The sequence below is a fragment of the Coregonus clupeaformis genome, chromosome 6 (genome assembly GCF_020615455.1).
Source record: "Coregonus clupeaformis isolate EN_2021a chromosome 6, ASM2061545v1, whole genome shotgun sequence".
Classification (NCBI taxonomy): domain Eukaryota; kingdom Metazoa; phylum Chordata; class Actinopteri; order Salmoniformes; family Salmonidae; genus Coregonus; species Coregonus clupeaformis.
Window position 1 is genome coordinate 50,516,037 of NC_059197.1, and position 21,203 is coordinate 50,537,239.

The 21,203-nt window shown below is 41.4% G+C and overlaps 2 protein-coding genes across 3 annotated transcripts in view; both read right to left on the bottom strand.

Annotated features, from left to right (window-relative positions):
- The window catches only part of far1 (fatty acyl CoA reductase 1), a 42,221-nt gene extending 38,153 nt beyond the window's left edge, over window positions 1-4,068 (bottom strand). The window contains exon 1 of one of the 2 annotated variants that reach the window (XM_041838265.1): window positions 4,039-4,068. The gene's annotated coding sequence lies outside the window, so the exon portion shown is untranslated. Of the gene's footprint in view, window positions 1-1,893; window positions 2,076-4,038 lie in introns of those variants that run through there. The other variant, XM_041838264.2, reaches the window with a different exon arrangement.
- A 638-nt stretch (window positions 4,069-4,706) lies between these two features.
- dkk3b (dickkopf WNT signaling pathway inhibitor 3b) lies at window positions 4,707-17,164 on the bottom strand. Its single transcript, XM_041838263.2, has 7 exons — window positions 16,871-17,164; window positions 16,336-16,461; window positions 16,062-16,139; window positions 13,474-13,566; window positions 12,107-12,251; window positions 7,950-8,100; window positions 4,707-4,953 (listed from the first exon to the last, which is right to left on the bottom strand). The coding sequence occupies exons 1-7, from the start codon at window positions 17,093-17,095 to the stop codon at window positions 4,929-4,931; spliced, it is 843 nt and encodes a 280-aa protein (XP_041694197.1). The 5' UTR covers window positions 17,096-17,164; the 3' UTR covers window positions 4,707-4,928.
- Between the last annotated feature and the right edge of the window lie 4,039 nt (window positions 17,165-21,203).

Consider the following 21,203-nt stretch of genomic DNA (forward strand, 5'->3'; position numbering starts at 1 on the left):
ACCTTATAGTGCCATTTAGCTCAAGTATGGAACAATGGGAAGTTGGGAGCCCAGAAACATACACTGTGTTACTGTGTAGTGCCAGAGGCATCCCTTGAACTTATCTGCACACTGTTAAGCCAGTTTTCCTGGTTTGCATACACAGTAGGTCTACTGTTACTGTACAGTACTGATCAGATGTGCCTTGACATTTTTTCTATGTGCAGGACTGGTTCCCTCTGGACAATGCAACAGAGCGGACAGTCTATTATTTATTCTATCAAACCAGTGACAGCTGCGAGCGAGCTTGTCAAACAGAAGCATTGTCTCCGGCCAAGCGGCAAGCCAGTTGAGGCATATATATATATATATATATATATATATATATATATATATATATATATATATATATATATATATATATACATACATATATATATATATATATATATACATACACACACACACACATACTGTATGTGTGTGCTTATTATAAACCAAATAAACCATTTGATAACAGGTGTCACAAGGAGAAACTTGTGTAGGCTATTCACTAAAGCACCACCATGAAGAACCGGATACCCATTCTTGGAGGAATTAAGGTAAGCTTGCCCGTCAGGTAGGTACGAGAGAACAGTGTCTGGAGCTTCAATGAAAACACTCCCCAAATGCCATTCAACAGCCTTGGAGACAGGCTGCTGCGGCTACAGCTTCATGATCATTAACAGGTATTTTGAACCCTGGAGAGAATGTGCCATTTCACTTGGGGCTAATGCCCAAGACAGCCTTTACACCTGTAGGTGTAACTTCTACTCTGCAGTTATCCTGTGGGGACAGAGATTGGCATCCTCCCCTTTGGCCAACCTTGGAAAGTGATCACCAGCAATGAATAACACAACAAATTCAGTCTGACTGCGCACAGCACTGTAATACACAGTGCATTGATCAAGTCTCTTGTACAAGCAAATTGATCCCAGACATCACATATTTTGTTTGAATAATTGATTTGCCTAAACCCATGCCCTTGGAGTTGGCACTTGAATGCTGGAGTAAATGTTTTATGATAGTTATGTGAAATGACAACAAACCTCAAAAGCAATGCGTTAAGTAAGACCACCTTTGTAGTTTAGAGGAACCTGATGATTTTGGCTTACTCACAGCAATTTTGGCTTACTCACAGCAATTACCTAAATACATACAAATGTCAAATGGAAAAGGCCGGAGTTAGTCATAGGACCAGGCCGGAGATCTTGTGACCCCGATTAAAGTCAGACAACTTGCCAGTCACAGCACACAAGCTTTAAAATGGCTTATTTACCTCAAATAAATCTAGTGTCATTCCAGATTAATTTAGATAACAAAACAATCTATGAATGTTGTACAGAATTATAATGAGTTTTAACCTTGAACATCACCTAGCCTACATGTCAACTAGCTAACGTTAGTTAGGCTTGCTGAACTCCAGGCGCTGGCAGCGACTTGTGGCTGTGCTGCTACACTCCCCCCACCACACACACACACACACACACACACACACACGAGTCCAAACTAGATAGTTAGCCAGCCATTAGCTAACCTGCCAACTTCTCTGGTGTGGTGAGAAATTACCACTAACTCATAGCTAACAACAAAACCAGCACTACCAAAATAAGAAGAATGTTCAAACTTTCTGAAAAGTAGGACCTTATGAGTGTTAACACAAAGCTACAATACTTTCTACAAATAATTTTGCTAGCTACCCCTCCCTCTTGCGCATCTTTTCCGTGGCATGCTGTCTGTCGCACGTAGTTAGCAAACGCTAGCCATTTGCAGTCCTCTTTGAACATTTACAAATGTTACATTTAGCTAATGTAGGGGATTCTAGTACACAACAAAACCAAAGCAGAGAAAATAGCATGTGAAAGACGGATATACCTGAAATTTCGACGAGGCTGAGTTTTCCTGCGTTAAATCAGAACAGAAGTATCTGCCGGTTGTAAGTACCGCAACAGCTCAATTTCTGCGGGCTGGGAGAACAGGGGCGTATTCATTACGGAAACTGTTTCCCAATTAAGAACCAACGAAAGCAAACAGAGTAAAACGAGTTTCTATTTGACAAATTCAAGTAGATCCCTCCCCATTTCGTTCCATTAGCTTCCGTTTAAGAAACTTTTGCAGCATAATCGCCGTAATGAATACACCCCAGGAAATGTGACGGAATGCCAGAGATGTGACGTCAGCATCCACCAAAAAGTCCACATTGTTGTTTGACTGTTAGCAACTGCTTTATGGAAATTCCTTTTCTTTTACATAAAAAAAAATATATATATATAAAGCAGACTGTGTGGTTAAATTCGAATGATTAAAAAAAGATGAAAATATCATAGGTCTATCATGATCAAAAATCATATAATCAGTCAAAAAGACATTGTGGTTTCATTCCATATCAGTCAATTAAATCCAAAATACTTTACTTGATACCAACAGAGAAAGCATTTACATTGCAGCACAAAATTAGAGCATAAGCCTGTACTAGAATGGATGTGACAGTAATAAGTGTTGCAATTAACTGAGCACTTAAGCCTATGTTTACACAGGCAGCCCAGTTCTGGGGTGCGTTCAGTTCGATTGAATGTTTGCTACTTTGCGTAACGGTTTGTACTGAACGACACGTTTCCCCAAAACGTTCTTGAACAGACTGAGTGAGGTATGTCTACTCATATAATATATAATATAATATGCCATTTAGCAGACTACTCAGTTTGGTGGATGTGGTTTGAAGCAATAAGTGATGTATTTGAAAGGGCAGCAGTGCATTTTCAACAGGTCGTTCAGAACAGCACCGTTTCTGTGCCACTAAATCTTCGTTCTGAACGCAGCCCTAAACTTTTGACCAATCATATCAGCTATTTGGCCAATAATTGGGCAAAAGATCAGAGGGGTATACTACAAAGCAGGATCAATGAGTTAACCAGCTGACTTTGATTAAAAAATATATATTTCTTTTGATTTTATGGTTAATTAAAAAAGCTAAACTTCTGTGTTTTTGGTTGTTGAGTCAATTAGAGCATGCCCATTTCAAGCTTATCCTTCCAAAAAATAAGACGTTATACAGGAAATATTAAGGCAGCCTTAGAAAATCCAGGTCGAGAGCCCTGTGGGGATGGGATGAGATTTGACACCCCTAATCCTGCCTGGGAGTGTTCCATTTCCATTTGGTTTTAGGTCCACAAGCAGTTTGTCCTGATGTGGTAAAAGGTTGATTTTTCCTGATGTCCCACAGCTGTGTGTAATCTGGCTATAATCTGTTATGCAATTAAAACGTTTTGCCAGGACTTCACCCACCCCTGGCTTTAGGCTCACTATCCCACCGGAGTCCTGCCTAAATTGTTGGCTGCTGCCCATTACAAATTACAACCTAGGACATTACAAGGCAAACAAAACCGACAGTGGGAAAAAAAAGACTGTAGCAGACTCCAGAAACATGTAGACTGCAGCAGAGCATTTTGGGATGATTTGTAAATACTTAGTCGCATAACATTGGTAAACAGGATATGTTACTCCTTTTAGGTTTGTACAAATATGTCACAGATATTGTGAAGGCTTGTTTTTTTTTTTTTTACACACAGAACAAAAATATAAAAATGCAACATTTTCAAAGATGTACATTTTAGTCATTTAGATTTACAGGAGCAATTAGGGTTTTTGGGTTCTTCACATAGTCGGTCAGGCATTCGAACAAGCAACCTTGTGGTTACTGGCCCAACACTCTTAACCACTAGGCTACCTGAGTTACAATTCATATAAAGAAATCAGTCAATTGAAATAAATGTATTAGGCCCTAATCTATGGATTTCACATGCCTGGGCATACAGATATGCATCTGTTGGTCACAGAAACCATTAAACGTATTCAGCGTGCCAGTGCCCATCAAAGGTGAGCATTTGCCCACCGTTGTCGGCTACGACGCCGAACTGCAGTCAGGTCAAGACCCTGGTGAGGACGACGAGCACACAGATGAGCTTCCCTGAGACGGTTTCTGACAGTTTGTGCAGACATTCTTTGGTTGTGCAAACCCACCGTTTCATCAGCTGTCCGGGTGGCTGGTCTCAAGACGATCCCGCAGGTGAAGAAGCCGGATGAGGAGGTCCTGGGCTGGCGTGGTTACACGTGGTCTACGGTTGTGAGGCCGGTTGGACGTTCTGCCAAATTGTCTAAAACACCGTTGGAGGCTGCTTATGGTAGAGAAATTAACATTCAGCTCTGGTGGACATTCCTGCAGTCAGAATGCCAATTGCATGCACCCTCAAAACATGAGACATGGCAAAGAAGAAATGCTCACTAACATCGATGTAAACAAACTTGTGCACAAAATTTGAGCGTAATCAACTTTTTGTGCATATGGAACATTTCTGGGATCTTTCATTTCAGCTCATGAAAACATGGACCAGGATATGTGACCATTCCCAATGGCAATATGTCGTATGACCACAGATGACATGTATGTATGTGTGCAATGCAAGTGTGTGAGTGTTAAACCAGATTAACCTACATCCAACGGAGTCCACGGAATGTTGTCTTTCTGCCTCAAGCATCACTGTCAAAACTAAAGAACAGACAGAAACTAAAGAACAGGACATCAGATGTTTGTATAATGCTGCCATCTAGTGTGTATATATATATATATATATAGCACTGGCCTTTAATATCAGTAGTAATAGCTGGAAAGTAAATTCAAGAAAACTATGTTTATTTGTTGTGATGTTTATTCCAATTACATCATGAGTGCTTTGCTTGGATAGTTGATGTGATTGAGAACACATCTGTCGGCCCCATTTTCATCTGGTTTGGCCATTGTCTGTCTAACACAATGCCAGACAGATACCAGAACCCAGTCGGAAGTTTTCAGAAAACACACAACCATGCCTCATCTTAAGGCGTTAGCTCTCTTCACCGTGTCTTGTGGTCCCCTAGTTCGCACACAGGGATCCGCGTCTGAAACCGAAATATTTTTTTTTTTCAGTTAGTAAAACCCATATAAAAAAATCAATACATTTCAATATATTTAACGTCACGTAAACATATTTCAAATACATGTAGATACATTTGCATCTTTGCTGAAATGCATGTAATGCCTTACAATATTCCAGAAATGGATGGCTATGACATCTAGTCAAAGTGGTTCCTAATTCGGCTTCTGAAATTACTCTTTATGTATTGATCAATGGAGAAATGTTTTTGGGCAACCAAGCAAAAACTTTGGCAGTGATATAATTTAATCTGTCATAGTGAGTCAAAAACAAACGCTTCAATATACAATATGTCAAAGTGTAGGTCTAGGTCTTGTGCTTGTGCTTACAAGGTCTAGGTGTAGGTCTAGGTCTTGTGATTCCAATGAGTGGTATTATACAGCTCTATAGTGGATGGTTGCGGTGTTATGGTGCATTCATGGCTCTACAGTGGATGGTTAGCGGTGTTATGGTGCATTCATGGCTCTACAGTGGATGGTTAGCGGTGTTATGGTGCATTCATAGCCAAGTGGGAAATGGGAATTTATCGCATCTGGGAAAATCCACTTGAATGGCCCTCTAACTGGTAATTACTAGAAATCAGCCATGAATTCCCTTGTGACCGGGGGAATGGAAGCTTGTTTGATCAACAGGAAGTAAACAGCATAGTGGGTCAATTTCCACAACAACTAAGAGTGTTGAAGCGCGAGGCTCAACTTCTACGCTCTTTTGGTTCCCTGGCTACCCCGCTGTAAAAAAATTGAAGCGAACCGAGTGGCGCAGTGGTCTAAGGCACTGCATCGCAGTGCTAACTGTGCCACTAGAGATCCTGGTTTGAATCCAGGCTCTGTCGCAGCCGGCCGCGACCGGGAGACTCATGGGCGGCGCACAATTGGCCCAGCGTCGTCCAGGGTAGGGGAGGGAATGGCCGGCAGGGATGTAGCTCAGTTGATAGAGCATGGCGTTTGCAATGCCAGGGTTGTGGGTTTGATTCCCACGGGGGGTATAAAAAAAATATGTATTCACTAACTGTAAGTCGCTCTGGATAAGAGTGTCTGCTAAATGACTAAAATGTAAATGTAAAATGTACTGTGTGTGAGAAAAGTCCTGCATCTCGCTCATCTCAATATATGCGATGCTGCTCATGGCAACATCATTTAGCTGAGTCTACCTTTAACATAAGGCACTCATTTTGTGGAATGACCCAGTACCCTTTGGTTCCAATGCTCTAGTCAAGTTCGTTTGTCTATTTGTCATATGTACATGAAAGATGGAGTCACTACATGACCGATAATGTATTATGATTGTAGTCGTTTAAATGCATGTTTGTGCTTTTGGTAGTTGTCAAGTAAAAAAAAAAAAAAGCTTTTTGACTAAATATATTGTAGCAGCAGCAGCCTTTTAGAAGACTTGGAGGCGTGGCTTGTTGGGGCGTGGCTTTGTCTTAGTGCTTTTTGGCCTCTCATGAGCCAGTTAATGTGTTATGTTGTGTTCCTTTATTAAAGGTTAAGCTTGTACACTGCCGGTTCTGCAGTCTTCATGAGACTAACATAAATGCATGTGATACCAAAGACCCTACTGTTTTGTTAAGACAGGTCGCTATTTTATTTCAATAGGATTTGCCCAATTTTTTATATTATACATTTAAATAAAACAAAATTGCTGTATTTCTCGATTAACAATTTCGCCAGATCACTTCCACTTCTTTGTTTCTGTCTGATCATTCAGACTGCTGCTGCCTCCTGTTAGCCTGCTACTTTGATAAATCAAATGGCAAGGACGTTTGTTATCAAGCAATCAATGTGCATACCATCTAACAAGCGGGGCGAGGGTAGGGGAAAAATATGAATCGCCGACGCGCATTTTGACTGATAGCAAACTTGTCTGCCCACTGCAAATTCAGGGGACACAGACACAGACACAGGTCTGACACACACATCCCTCAGTGGTACCTAATCTGCAGCTTGTTTGGTTTATAAACGTGCAGTGAGATAGGTATTTTGCCAACATCTAGTTATGTTACGGTCCGGCACTGTTGGTCCTGTTCCTGCTGGTTTTCCTTTCCCTTTTTCCCTGTGTGTGTTGTTTGTGTCTGTCTCCCCCTGCTGTGCAGTCCAGTCAGAGGATCTAGGTCAGGGGGCGTGGCCATTCTCTCACAAGATCAGTTACATCCAGCTGCAGCTTATTGTCTACAATCAACCAGCAGTTATCTACCCGGGCTGGACACCTCTCCAGCGCCAGTTCGTTCCTACACTACCTGTGGTAACTTGGCCCCGTACAGAAATCTCCGTTTAGTTGTACTCTCTCAGTATTATAGTTGTTTCTGCCACGCTTGTAACCTGTCTCTCCTTCGATTAGATCTCGTCTGTTCCTGCTGCCTGCCTGCCTGCCATTCCCACGCCGCAACCTGCTCTGTTGTCTGATATCCTCGTCATCCAGCCCTCAGGACTACTGGCTCTCCACCCTGCTCAGCTCCTACCCCGGCCTGAAGCTACTCCACCCTGTACTGCTTCTCTCTACCATAACACGCTGAATAAACTACATCATAATTCACCCTCTTTGTCCGCGTGTCCGTCTCTGCACCTGAGTCCCCCACCCGAGCCTAATAAGTTAGGCATATTAAAACATTTTAAAAAATTCCGACCACGAGTATCATCCGATCCGACTATCAATTGCCAATTTACGGATACGATTACGAGTATGGCCATGTCGGCACACACCTAATTTCAATGCATGTTGGAACATTTTTGAAATGCATTAAATACATTTCCCGATGCATTTAACATATTGTGATATACATTTTACGTGATATGTTGGAATGTATTTAAAATGTATTAAATATATTTGAAATATTTCACATGTATCCTAAATAATGTAGCTAAAAATATATTATACTTTTTTCTAATTTTTTTCGTATGGGAACATCTGACAGACCCACATGCAACAATCACAGCTGTTTGTGAGGATTAGAGATGCTCTCACCCATGGGGTTGGCAGTGGAGCCCGCTGGCACAGAGGCAGTATTCCCTCGGGCCCTCCACGTCCCAGGACAGCATGTCCATCAGCAGGTTAGGGTGGCTGTTGCACGCTTCACCCTTCTCCAGCCTGGGCTGGCACACTGGGAAGAGTAGCTCTGCAACCACCATGAGAAGGACAGGGAGAGAGTTGGGGAAGCAGAGGAGAAAATGAGAGATGAGGATGGTAAGAGGGGGATAAGGGGTGAAGAAAGCAGATTAGACAGGGGAGGGAAATGCATGAACCTCATAGGAAAGAATGAAGGGGGTACAGGCTGGGCTCTAATTTGCGACAGTCTTGGTCGCATATGCTCCTAAATATTTAGCGGTGCCGTGCTGATTTGGTAGCACCAGTGCGCCTAGAAAAATATTCGCCCAGATAATATATTAGATGGCAAAATGATATTTGTGTCATTGGGAGCAAGCAAAGTTGTTACATTTGTGTTTCATGTCTGGTACAAATAAGCGCCATAAGTGGCCACTAGGGGGCCCACCGCCCAAAATAAATAATTTTCGAAATGTGGTAGTGCATCAGCAGTTTTACTTTTGTTACGTCAGTCACTGTCAGTCATTCAATTAGTCCATGTCAGCTAACATTTTTAGATAGCTGGCTAGACTAATTTACCTAGCAATCTAAACCTTTTATTAATCATGGCCTAATTACCGACCAGGCACCCAGGGCACTTGCCCAGGTGCCCTGACCTGCAGGGGGCCCCCATTGATTTTGTTAGTCACTCTCACCCAGATATCATATGAACATGGCATTAGTCATGGAAAAAGGTGTAGAATTGTAGGAAATTAGCTATAAAACGGCAAGATTTTCTCTACTCATGGCAAAATGTGTAGAACTGCAGGAACATTTACTTAAAAATGGCACATCTTTCTCTATCGCCAGGACAACTCATCACAAGAAGAAAAAATGGTCACACAGAATGGCTAAGGTGGAGACGAGGGTGGCTATTATCCTGTGTTTTAGCAGACACTACATTTTTTCTTTCTATCGCAAATTCGCGGTACACATTTGATAATTTAATCAACCATATCGCTGGCCGTTTAAACTACTATTGGCCACTAGCCATTTGTTTGATAACAAAACAACCTTGTCCAGTCATGTTACCCATCTGGCTAACAACCTGGTAACTTTACCAGTATGGTTTAAAATGGCACTGGAAGAAAGGAAGGGGACTGGATAGCTACCTCAGGATTACCTCTGCGATGATACATCCATTTTGGGACTTTTAAATTAATTATATATAATCATTGATTCTTGAAGAATATAACTTATAAATGTCTCATGAGTTTAGTTAAAGGCCCAGTGCAGTCAAAATTCGTTTTTTCCTGTGTTTTGTGTCATTTCCTGATAGTTGCTGGTTTAAAATACAATCTAGACAGAACCTTGTAATCAAGCAGGTTTGCATGGGCGGGAGATTAGGCTTGCCTGGTGATAACACCAGGCGGTGAATTGGTTAATACACCAATAACAAAAGAGTTCCAAACCAATCTGCCAATAACAGCTAGTTTTCAGTTTTCCTCTCCCCACTCAGACCACTCCCAGACAGTCCTAGCAAAATTATTGCTTGAGAAATGGTTATCTAAAAAGCCATTTTTGTCCATTGTAATGGAAAACTATTACAGTAAGGTACTTAATTGTTACCCAGAAATGATTTGATATTGATCTAAAAACAGCTGCATGTCTTACCCCATCTGAGCCCAAAATATAAGCTTGTTTTACTCCAATGTTTGTAAACAATGTAATTGTAAACAAACACTGTATAGCCTCAAAACATGGACAAAACTATACTTTTTATCTCATGGATGGTCAGTCCTTGATTCCATAGCTCTGTCTATAAATTTGAGAGTGGTTACATTTCCCCAGCACAATCCCTCAGCTTTGTACTAAAACAATGGCGAGGTGGACATTGGTTATTGTTTGAACTGCAGATTGCCCCTTTAAATACCTGGGATAGGATAAAGTAATCCTTCTACCCCCCCTTTACTCCAACCCCCCCCCCAAAAAAAAAAAACACATACATACTAAGTACCAGTCAAATGTTTGGACACACCTACTCATTCAAGGGTTTTTCTTTATTTTTACATTGTAGAATAATAGCGAAGACATCAAAACTATGAAATAACACATATGGAATCATGTAGTAACCAAAGAAGTGTTAAACAAACCAAAATATATTTTATATTTGAGATTCTTCAAATACTAACCCTTTGCCTTGATGACAGCTTTGCACACTCTTGGCATTCTATCAACCAGCTTCATGAGATAGTCACCTGGAATGCATTTCAATTAACAGGTGCCTTCTTAAAAGTTAATTTGTGGAATTTCTTTCCTTCTTAATGCGTTTGAGCCAATCAGTTGTGTTGTGACAAGGTAGGGGTGGTATACAGAAGATAGCCCTATTTTGTAAAAGACCAAGTCCATATTATGGCAAGAACAGCTCAAATAAGCAAAGAAAAACAACAGCCCATCATTACTTTAAGACATGAAAGTCAGTCAATACGGAACATTTCAAGAACTTTGAAAGTTTCTTCAGGTGCAGTCGCAAAAACCATCAAGCGCTATGATGAAACTGGCTCTCATGAGGACCGCCACAGGAATGGAAGACCCAGAGTTACCTCTGCTGCAGAGGAGAAGTTCATTAGAGTTGCCAGCCTCAGAAATTGCAGCCCAAATAAATGCTTCACAGAGTTCAAGTAACAGACACATCTCAACATCAACTGTTCAGAGGAGACTGTGTGAATCAGGCCTTCATGGTCAAATTGCTGCAAAGAAACCACTACTAAAGGACACCAATAAGAAGAAGAGACTTGCTTGGGCCAAGAAACACGAGCAATGGACATTAGACCGGTGGAAATTGGAGAGTCAAAATTTGAGATTTTTGGTTCCAACCGCCGTGGCTTTGTGAGACGCGGTGTGGGTGAACGGATGATCTCCGCATGTGTATTTCCCACCGTAAAGCATGGAGGAGGAGGTGTTATGGTGTGGGGATGCTTTGCTGGTGACACTGTCTGTGATTTATTTAGAATTCAAGGCACACTTAACCAGCATGGCTACCACAGCATTCTGCAGTGATACGCCATCCCATCTGGTTTGGGTTTAGTGGGAATATCATTTGTTTTTCAACAGGACAAGTGCTGCATCAGATGACCTGGCCTCCACAATCCCCCGACCTCAACCCAATTGAGATGGTTTGGGATGAGTCGGACCGCAGAGTGAAGGAAAAGCAGCCAACAAGTGCCCAGCATATGTGGGAACTCCTTCAAGACTGTTGGAAAATCATTCCAGGTGAAGCTGGTTGAGAGAATGCCAAGAGTGTGCAAAGCTGTCATCAAGGCAAAGGGTGGCTATTTGAAGAATTTCAAATATATTTTGATTTGTTTAACACTTTCTTGGTTACTACATGATTCCATTTGTGTTATTTCATAGTTATGATGTCTTCACTATTATTCTACAATGTAAAAAATAGTAAAAATAAAGAAAAACCCTTGAATGAGTAGGTGTCCAAACCTTTAACTGGTAGTGTGTAATATATATTAATTAATAATCTCCACACCATGTGGTTGGAATAATACTGTGAAAATGATAATGCCCTTTTAGTGTAAGAGCTGTTTGAAAAGACCGCCTGAAATTTCAGCCTGTTTTGGTGGGATGGAGATCTTGCCTCACCAGGCGGTAAATTAGTTAATAGACCAATAAGAACGTTTTCAGTTTTCCCCCTCCCCACTCAGACCACTCCCAGACAGTCCTAGCTAAATTCTTGATTGAGAAATTGCTCTTTGCTAATAAGCCATGTTTCTTTTTGACCATTTTAAACTGAAAACAAATCATATTAAGGTACTTCATTGTTACCCAGAAATCATTTGATATTGAGATTAAAACGGCTGCATTGGACTTAATTAATATATTGTGGCCTCTCTTTCTGGTACTCCTATAGAGTTTGGAGTCCTAACTTTTTTAAAGGTGGGAGCACCAGTGCTACCAATGAAAAGGTTAATTTAGAAACATGGGTACAGGGGAGAAAGAGGACCAGTAAGTAACGTACTTTAACACAAACCAAACAATACCTTGAACAGATAGCTTATTGGGCACTGAATGTGTGTTTGACCATATACCTTTGAGGACGGCACAGCAGTGCTTTGGCTTACAGTCACTCTGGTACTGACAGATGCTGCCTGCATTGCCCTTGGTGGCATTCTCAGTACACTGTCCCCACACACACATCTGGTCTGAACAACACTCTTCATCCTTTGTGCAAGTCTGAAAACACACACACACACGTTAGTATTTACATTTACGTCATTTAGCAGACGCTCTTATCCAGAGCGACTTACAAATTGGTGCATTCACCTTATGATAGCCAGTGGTAGTTAGCAGAGGTGTGGACTCGAGTCATGTGACTTGGACTCGAGTCAGACTCGAGTCATGAATTTGATGACTTCAGACTCGACTCGACAAAATGTACAAAGACTTGCAACTCGACTTGGACTTTAACATCAATGACTCGTGACTTGACTTGGACTTGCGCCTTATGACTCGAGAAGACTTGCTACGAGGACTTGTAATGACTTGCAAAGGCTTGCTAAGAGGACTTGAAATGACTCGAAACTAAAATGTAGGACTTTGGACTCGACTTGAGACTTGATGGCTTTGACTTTTGACTCGACTTGGGACTTGCCTCATCTTTGACTCGACTTGACTCGGGACTCGAGGGCAAAGACTTGAGACTTACTTGTGACTTGCATAACAATGACTTTGTCCCACCTCTGGTAGTTAGTAATAGTTAGTTAGTAATAGTCATATTTTTGTGATTGGAACAAGCAGGGAATCAGAGACATAATCTAGACCAGGGATGGCCCTTTTTTAGGCCTGCGGACCAATTTGAAAAATTAAAAATTCTGTTGGGGTCTCAACTTACTGTTGGGAGTTAGAATAATAGAATACACAAGGTGCAATTTCGAAATGTGGTTGTGCATCAGTAGTCGCTCAATTAGCCCATGTCAGCATTATTTATTTATTTATTGGTAAGTTAGTCTTGCGGCCAGCTATCTAAACTTGGAGTAAGCATGGTCAAATTACTGACCGGGGTGGGGCCTATTGATCATTAGTTATCATATTAAAAACTTCAAACATTTGCCTCCGCCCTATGGCGAAATGTGTAGAATTGCAGGAAATTAGCTGTAAAACTGAGTAGAATTGCATGATGTGGGTGTATGGACGTGGGTACGCAGACCCACAAGCCACTGCGGACCCTCATGAGGAGTTCCGTTTTTTTGTGGCCCCCATCCCCATCGAAGATGCCCATCCCTGATCTAGACCTCAAGAACATCTGGAGTGTCATCACAAGTACACAACTAACTTGGGTTCATTGGGTTTGTTTATATCCCTTTCATTTCCATTTCTCAACTCAATGGAAGGCTGAATATTGACTCAGGATTGGGAAGAAAATAAGATATTAATCAACAACAACAAAAAGACTCACCATATCAACATCTTTGCAGGGGAGGCACTTGGAGCTTACTATCTCATATAGGCAGTAACTGCTCTTACCACAATCTTCATCAATCATACACTCCTGGTAAGAGAAATCACATGCATAAGACAGGACCAACCAGCATCCACACAACACACTATCCAACCCCCCTCCAACGCAGGTATACCCAAATTCCCTGTTCAAGTTTTACTAGTCTGTTCAATTTCAGCTACATTTGTTTTCACACAAATGCTTTGCTCATTAAGGGATGTGCATAGACCTTTACATTGAGTACAGATGGATAGGATGGCTAAATCAGGAAATTTCAGTTAAATGGTGTTCTTGTTACAGACTCTGTGAACAACAACTGACATGAACACTGGCCCTCCTCCATCGGCCTGAGGAAACGGCTTCTGCCAAAATCAGTCATCTAAACCTTGTGATTAACATTTTTATCTCTTCATGCTATGTGGAGTCGGGGAAACTCAGCCAGCTTACAGAAACAACATACTTTATCAGAGAGCTCCCAGGGTCTGTCAGCCTTGAACACTTGGCTACTGAGAATGGAGACCTGACGTGTCTGTGGATATGCCTAACACAGCCTTCTCCCACACCTAGCAACATGAGAATACAGCATTTCACTACACAAACTGTACCCAATTCACTTGCCATGAATAAACATGATTTTATTTTTTATTGTTTTATAACTTTGGCTGTGTGTGGTGTGCTCCATCATTACCTAATTATTTCCATTGTGGGAAGTCAAGATGTGAGCATACTCAGTGTATTATGATGAGTTTTTGTTTTAAATCTATTTTACATTCCATTGAATCACAAAGACATGTACTGTATCAAATAACAGGCAGGATCAAAACACATCCCGCCTTCCATCTCCATAGCAGCCTGGACTAGTCTAGACAGATGCAGGTTGTGTCACTAACAGCAGTCTGGCAACCATCAACAGTAAGGGTTTCCTTCACGGCGTACCACTCAAATCCATCTCAGCCAACCCCCTAGCTCACATGAAGTAACAACACCTTTCTAGGATATATAGCTTCTTGCTTTCTCATGTTCTTATTTCTATTTCTCGTGTGTTTTTGTTCTACCTCATGTACTTTTTTTGTGATTGATTACTGTATTGTTTGGTTTAGAGCTTGCAAGAAAGGCATTTCACTGTACTTGTGCACATGACATTAAAACTTTAAACATTATAAGAATATCTCTGCAAAAGCTTCAGTAGAAAATGTGGCTTCCCAGTCCGCCAGACGGGATAACTCAGTGTTGGGGGACTGGAGGAGACACTGGGGAAGAAATGCTGCTCACCAACCCTAATACCCTGTAATTCTGTTGATTAATCACAGCTGTTTAGGCATCATGCTGGGCTTCTCTTCATTTTCCCCCACTAAATATTTAACCAAACTCATCACTGTGGAGCAGCACACACAGCGACAAAATTAAGTAGACCGTTTTTAAAAAGGAAAATGTTTTCCAGCAGGCTACTTTCCATGCATTTTTTCCATGTCTATTAATTCAACCACATTCTGTAATGATGCCAGGAAAGGAAAAAGATCAAAACACTGCCATAAAATCTCCAGTGGTGAAACAGCCTGTGGAATAATGGCTTAATATTGATGTTCTCATGTTTTTAAACTGTGTAAAGTATATGGCCACCTCTTTAAACTACATTATGATCTCATTCATTATAAAAGACGCAGACAATCTATTCACACCGTTGTAAAGCATTCTGTCTTTTTAGTTTTCCTGCAGTAGCTGAGAAAAGACTTGGAAAATAACTTTGGTTTGAAACTGGGGCAACAGGATACATTGTTTCAGTCTCAAAACAAATTACTGTACCCAGTTTCCTTCTTCCTTGCATAATGAGCTGTTAGATGAGTGAAAGGTTGACAAAAGAGCAAAGGAAAACAGGCAATGGTAGAAAAGCTGGGTTTAAGTTTCCATTTGTTTTAGAGGAATAGCAATTGACTTAATTATTGTCTTGATTCTCCACCTAAATAAACTTACTTAGCTATATCAAATAGTATCCAAACAATCCATATCATCAGGTTTGGGATCAATTTCACTTCAATTCCAGCATATTCTGGAGATAAAAACTTTGATAAGTGCTTCAATTGACAGAAAAATTCCCATAGAAAATATTAGAACATTTTCTACCATAACTGGAGACTACATAGATTCATCCCAGCCAGAGAGAGGAGATAACCGGGGCTACAACTTAACTATCACCTTTATGGTTTTAATTACCAGACACTTCCTCTAGCATGGGGACGAGGTTATGGAATGAGAGACAAAGAGAGATCACATCTGTGGAGTCATCATGTGACTGACTAATCTGTTTCTTCAACAGTCATACACTGCTATTGCCTCACCTTATTCCATCTGGCTTTAATTCAACATATACAAACATCCTTGTCTGAATACAATAACTGTCATAGGATTGTTCTGATGATCAGACCCCAGCTGTTTGCAGACTTGGAAGCTGAAACACCTCTTACCTCAGAATTGGTTTGCATTAAACTCCCTGCAATCTTTTTTTTCAGCACCTAATATTTCAAAGAAAATATACAATACAAACTCACATGATCAACTTCGTTCCATTGGCCATTGATCCCGATATGGGTCTGGAAGTGAGTCTCCCCTGTTCTGTTGTCCGTTTCCTAGAGGAGAAACCAGATACTTTCCTTGTCAGAAAACCTAAACATGTCATGCCAAAAGAACGAAGGGGCAACCATTGTTGTCTGATCTCCCTCTAGAATATAAAACATCCAGATAAAATGTTCATGTTGATGACTTGTGAAATGCATCCACACATGATCTTGCATCATTACCTCACCCTGTTTGTAGTGCACCTACCTTGTCAATCCTCTCCACTATGTAAACAGTGTGGTTCCTGTCCTCCCTATATGTACTGGTCTCGTTGTGGTAGTTCAGAGGCAAATCCTGTATTTTAAGCAATGATTTGGCACTCTCATTGACCATCTATGAAAAAAAGTGATACACATTAAATTGTGAGCATATCTTGTTTGTTCCACAGTTCATATCTCTGGTTCTATGATTATATACTAGGCATATGCAAAATACAATTTCAAATCGTTTCATTTATTTAATAGCACTTAAAAGTATAATACAGACATACAGTACATTAATATTTACCAACAACTGATGTGTGGAGGGAAAAACGTACACTACAAGGAAAGCAGGCTACAGGCTATTAGTCAGGTATAATAAAAACACACAATAGCCTGGCTACCCATTGCCACAACGTCAACAGTTTCCCTGTAATGAAAAACGTATTATAAATAGTCTACTATTAAAAAGAATTAAAAGAGAGTTGTAAATAGTCTATTGAATTAGTGTATTATTACATATAGCAGAATGGAACATTTACCTGATCCACAGCCTCCTCCAGTATGTGCTGCGTGTCCTCCATCAACATCTCCACCTCTCGGAACATTTCGTTTAGAGTCGCATGTCCTCGAGTCAAATGGTCCTCGAGACTAACACCAGTGACCGAGATGTCGGGGATGGTCTTCTGGCTCGAGATTCCATTCACAAAACACAAACAAAAAGTAAGCAATGCGACCTGCATCATCCTCGTAGTGGGACCAAGCATACTTGTAACAGCACTCGAAGCACGCACTCGAAGCACAGCTGTTTTATTTGGAAACTCAGAAGGGAAAAAAGAAACCGGAAAAAGAATCATGGTAATTTTAACGGGATCTATGGCAAGTATAAAGTCAAAGTATTGGGATCCAGAATGTATTGTATTATCTAAATGATTTATTGGAAAATGAGGATTCTGATTCTGTTGTTGCTGCTGCTTCTGTTGATGGTGATGATAATTAAAAATATCCCCTAATCAGCACATTTCCTTACCTTGAGTATATTGTCTTAGCATTTGCCTATTCGTTTGTTCACACTATAACCATACATTCATTATAGGCCCTAGGACTACTATTAAGGATTTATATGGTTAAAATCCAATAGCATATCACTGGCTAAGTAAATATACATTTTGGAAGCAGCACATTTCTGATACTCTTTTCACTTTTTTTATTTTTAATGTAGCATAAAATGCAGAGAGAGTGAAGTTGACGGAGTTGGCTGTGCAAGTAGTGTGGCCATATAGACAGTATATATGACAGATTTGCAATAGCACTGTTTGTCCTGTAGATGGCCATGTAGGGCTAATCCTTTTTTCAGAGGCATGCAGTCAAGGGACATACGATCAGTCTGGGATTCCGTGTGAAAATTCAACAACAACAACAACACTTTTTTACACAATCAAATTATCTTTGAGGGTTATTTGATAATTTCTTTTTTACAATATGTTTCCATAGGGCCTGTATTTCAAATGTATGGGATCCATAACTCACTCGTAAGTACTCACAGAGGCCTCTAGGGTCATTGGCCCCCTCTTGAGATGTGCTTATCATACATAGCTCATTGATCATATCTAGGTTCACTTTGCTGTGTGGCTGCTTTGTCAAACTGAAGCCCTAATATGTTACACCTCGATCACACCGACAGCGTCATTGCATTTTGGTACACCAGAAGTACATTCATTTCCAGTGGAACGCTACATTTACCTTGCAGCATTGTGTTGCAGAGGCTGTTGTAGTGCGTTCTGTGTGGTGCATGCGTTGGATTTATCGAACGTATGCATCAAACTGTATGCGTAGACAGCTTGACAGAAATGGTAGCAGAAGGTGAATGTTAAACTTTTGTTGCACACATATCCAGATGGTGCTGCGTACCATTTTGCGCAATGACGCTGTAGGTGTGATCAAGGCGTTACTGTGTGAGAAGGAGAAGTTGATATGTCTCTGGAACTCAAGCCCTCCAAGAGGACAGCTGTCACTGGGCAATAAAACACCATGCAATGTGGAGGAGTGCCCTTGAGTGTGTGTGTGTGTGTGTTATGTCTGTCCTAATCTCTCATGGGCAGACTACGTAAACATAAATGGTACCGTAGATCTGTCTTTATACTATGGGCACTGATAGCTAATGAGCAGCAATAGGTGCTTGGGTTTTTCGTCCATGATTATTTGGACAAATCATGATTTCTCAGGTGTATACATAACCGCGGGAAGTAGGGGTGCATTCCAGGTGACTACCTCATGAAGCTGGTTGAGAGAATGCCAAGAGTGTGCAAAGCTGTCATCAAGGCAAAGGGTGGCTACTTTGAAGAATCTAAAATCTAAAATATATATTTTTTGGTTACTACATGATTCTATATATGTTATTTCATAGTGTTTATGTCTTCACTATTATTCTACAATGTAGAAAATAGTAAAAAATAAAGAAAAACCCTTGAATGAGTAGGTGTGTCCAAACTTTTGACTGGTACTGTATATTTAAAACTGGACCTTTACTAGTATTAGCAGACCGATATGGACCGATATACTGTAGATGTCTGTAGCCAAGCATCTTTGCGTTTGGCAAAAAAGGTAGTTGTATAATTAAGAACAGTATCTTGCAGGATTCAATAGTTGGAATTGTAAGAGTTGTTGCCCTGTCCCTTTCTCTGCGATTGTCATTCTAATGGAATCCAGAAGGAACAAAACCCTGTCCTCAAACATTTACATCAAAAGGTGCAAAGTTATGGGCAAAGACACAAAACATCCACATCAAATACATTTTTTAACTTGATCAAATAACATGAAAACAACCACTTTTTGTGCAGTATTAATTTACCAACCTTACAAACCACTTAATGTAAATGCACACTGCTCATGAAAATAAAGGGAACACTTAAACAACACAATGTAACTCCAAGTCAATCACACTTCTGTGAAATCAAACTGTCCACTTAGGAAGCAACACTGATTGACAATAAATTTCACATGCTGTTGTGCAAATGGAATAGACAACAGGTGGAAATTATAGGCAATTAGCAAGACACCCCCAATAAAGAAGTGGTTCTGCAGGTGGTGACCACAGACCACTTCTCAGTTCCTATGCTTCCTGGCTGATGTTTTGGTCACTTTTGAATGCTGGCGGTGCTTTCATTCTAGTGGTAGCATGAGACGGAGTCTACAACCCACACAAGTGGCTCAGGTAGTGCAGCTCATCCAGGATGGCACATCAATGCGAGCTGTGGCAAGAAGGTTTGCTGTGTCTGTCAGCGTAGTGTCCAGAGCATGGAGGCGCTACCAGGAGACAGGCCAGTACATCAGGAGACGTGGAGGAGGCCGTAGGAGGGCAACAACCCAGCAGCAGGACCGCTACCTCCGCCTTTGTGCAAGGAGGAGCAGGAGGAGCACTGCCAGAGCCCTGCAAAATGACCTCCAGCAGGCCACAAATGTGCATGTGTCTGCTCAAACGGTCAGAAACAGACTCCATGAGGGTGGTATGAGGGCCCGACGTCCACAGGTGGGGGTTGTGCTTACAGCCCAACACCGTGCAGGACGTTTGGCATTTGCCAGAGAACACCAAGATTGGCAAATTCGCCACTGGCGCCCTGTGCTCTTCACAGATGAAAGCAGGTTCACACTGAGCACATGTGACAGACGTGACAGAGTCTGGAGACGCCGTGGAGAACGTTCTGCTGCCTGCAACATCCTCCAGCATGACCGGTTTGGCGGTGGGTCAGTCATGGTGTGGGGTGGCATTTCTTTGGGGGGCCGCATAGCCCTCCATGTGCTCGCCAGAGGTAGCCTGACTGCCATTAGGTACCGAGATGAGATCCTCAGACCCCTTGTGAGACCATATGCTGGTGCGGTTGGCCCTGGAGTCCTCCCACTGCAAGACAATGCTAGACCTCATGTGGCTGGAGTGTGTCAGCAGTTCCTGCAAGAGGAAGGCATTGATGCTATGGACTGGCCCGCCCATTCCCCAGACCTGAATCCAATTGAGCACATCTGGGACATCATGTCTCGCTCCATCCACCAACGCCACATTGCACCATAGACTGTCCAGGAGTTGGCGGATGCTTTAGTCCAGGTCTGGGAGGAGATCCCTCAGGAGACCATCCGCCACCTCATCAGGAGCATGCCCAGGCGTTGTAGGGAGGTCATACAGGCACGTGGAGGCCACACACACTACTGAGCCTCATTTTGACTTGTTTTAAGGACATTACATCAAAGTTGGATCAGCCTGTAGTGTGGTTTTCCACTTTAATTTTGAGGGTGACTCCAAATCCAGACCTCCATGGGTTGATAAATTTGATTTCCATTGATAATTTTTGTGTGATTTTGTTGTCAGCACATTCAACTATGTAAAGAAAAAAGTATTCAATAAGATTATTTCATTCATTCAGATCTAGGATGTGTTGTTTAAGTGTTCCCTTTATTTTTTTGAGCAGTGTATATTACTGTATTGTACATAGGCTGGTCATCTAGGTTTGTACCTGTAGACTTTCCATCACCATCAAGAAAAACAAAGCACAATACAGTAATTGAGTACATTGAGACATCAAGTGGTTTGTGATGATATGGCTCAGCATGGCGCTTGCAATGCTAGGGTTGTGGGTTCAATTCCCACGGGGGACCAATACGAAAACGTATGCACTCCTTACTGTAAGTTGCTCTGGATAAGCGTGTCTACTAAAATGTACAAGGAATGAATAGACCATTTCAGTTTCCACATAGAAATAAGTTGCATTTGCAAAGTATTTCAAGAAAGGGGAAATTACTACTTTCACCTTTACAAGCAAGTATATATCTTCAGTTCGTGCATTGAGACATCAGGTGGTTTGTGATGATGTGGCTCAGTTGGTA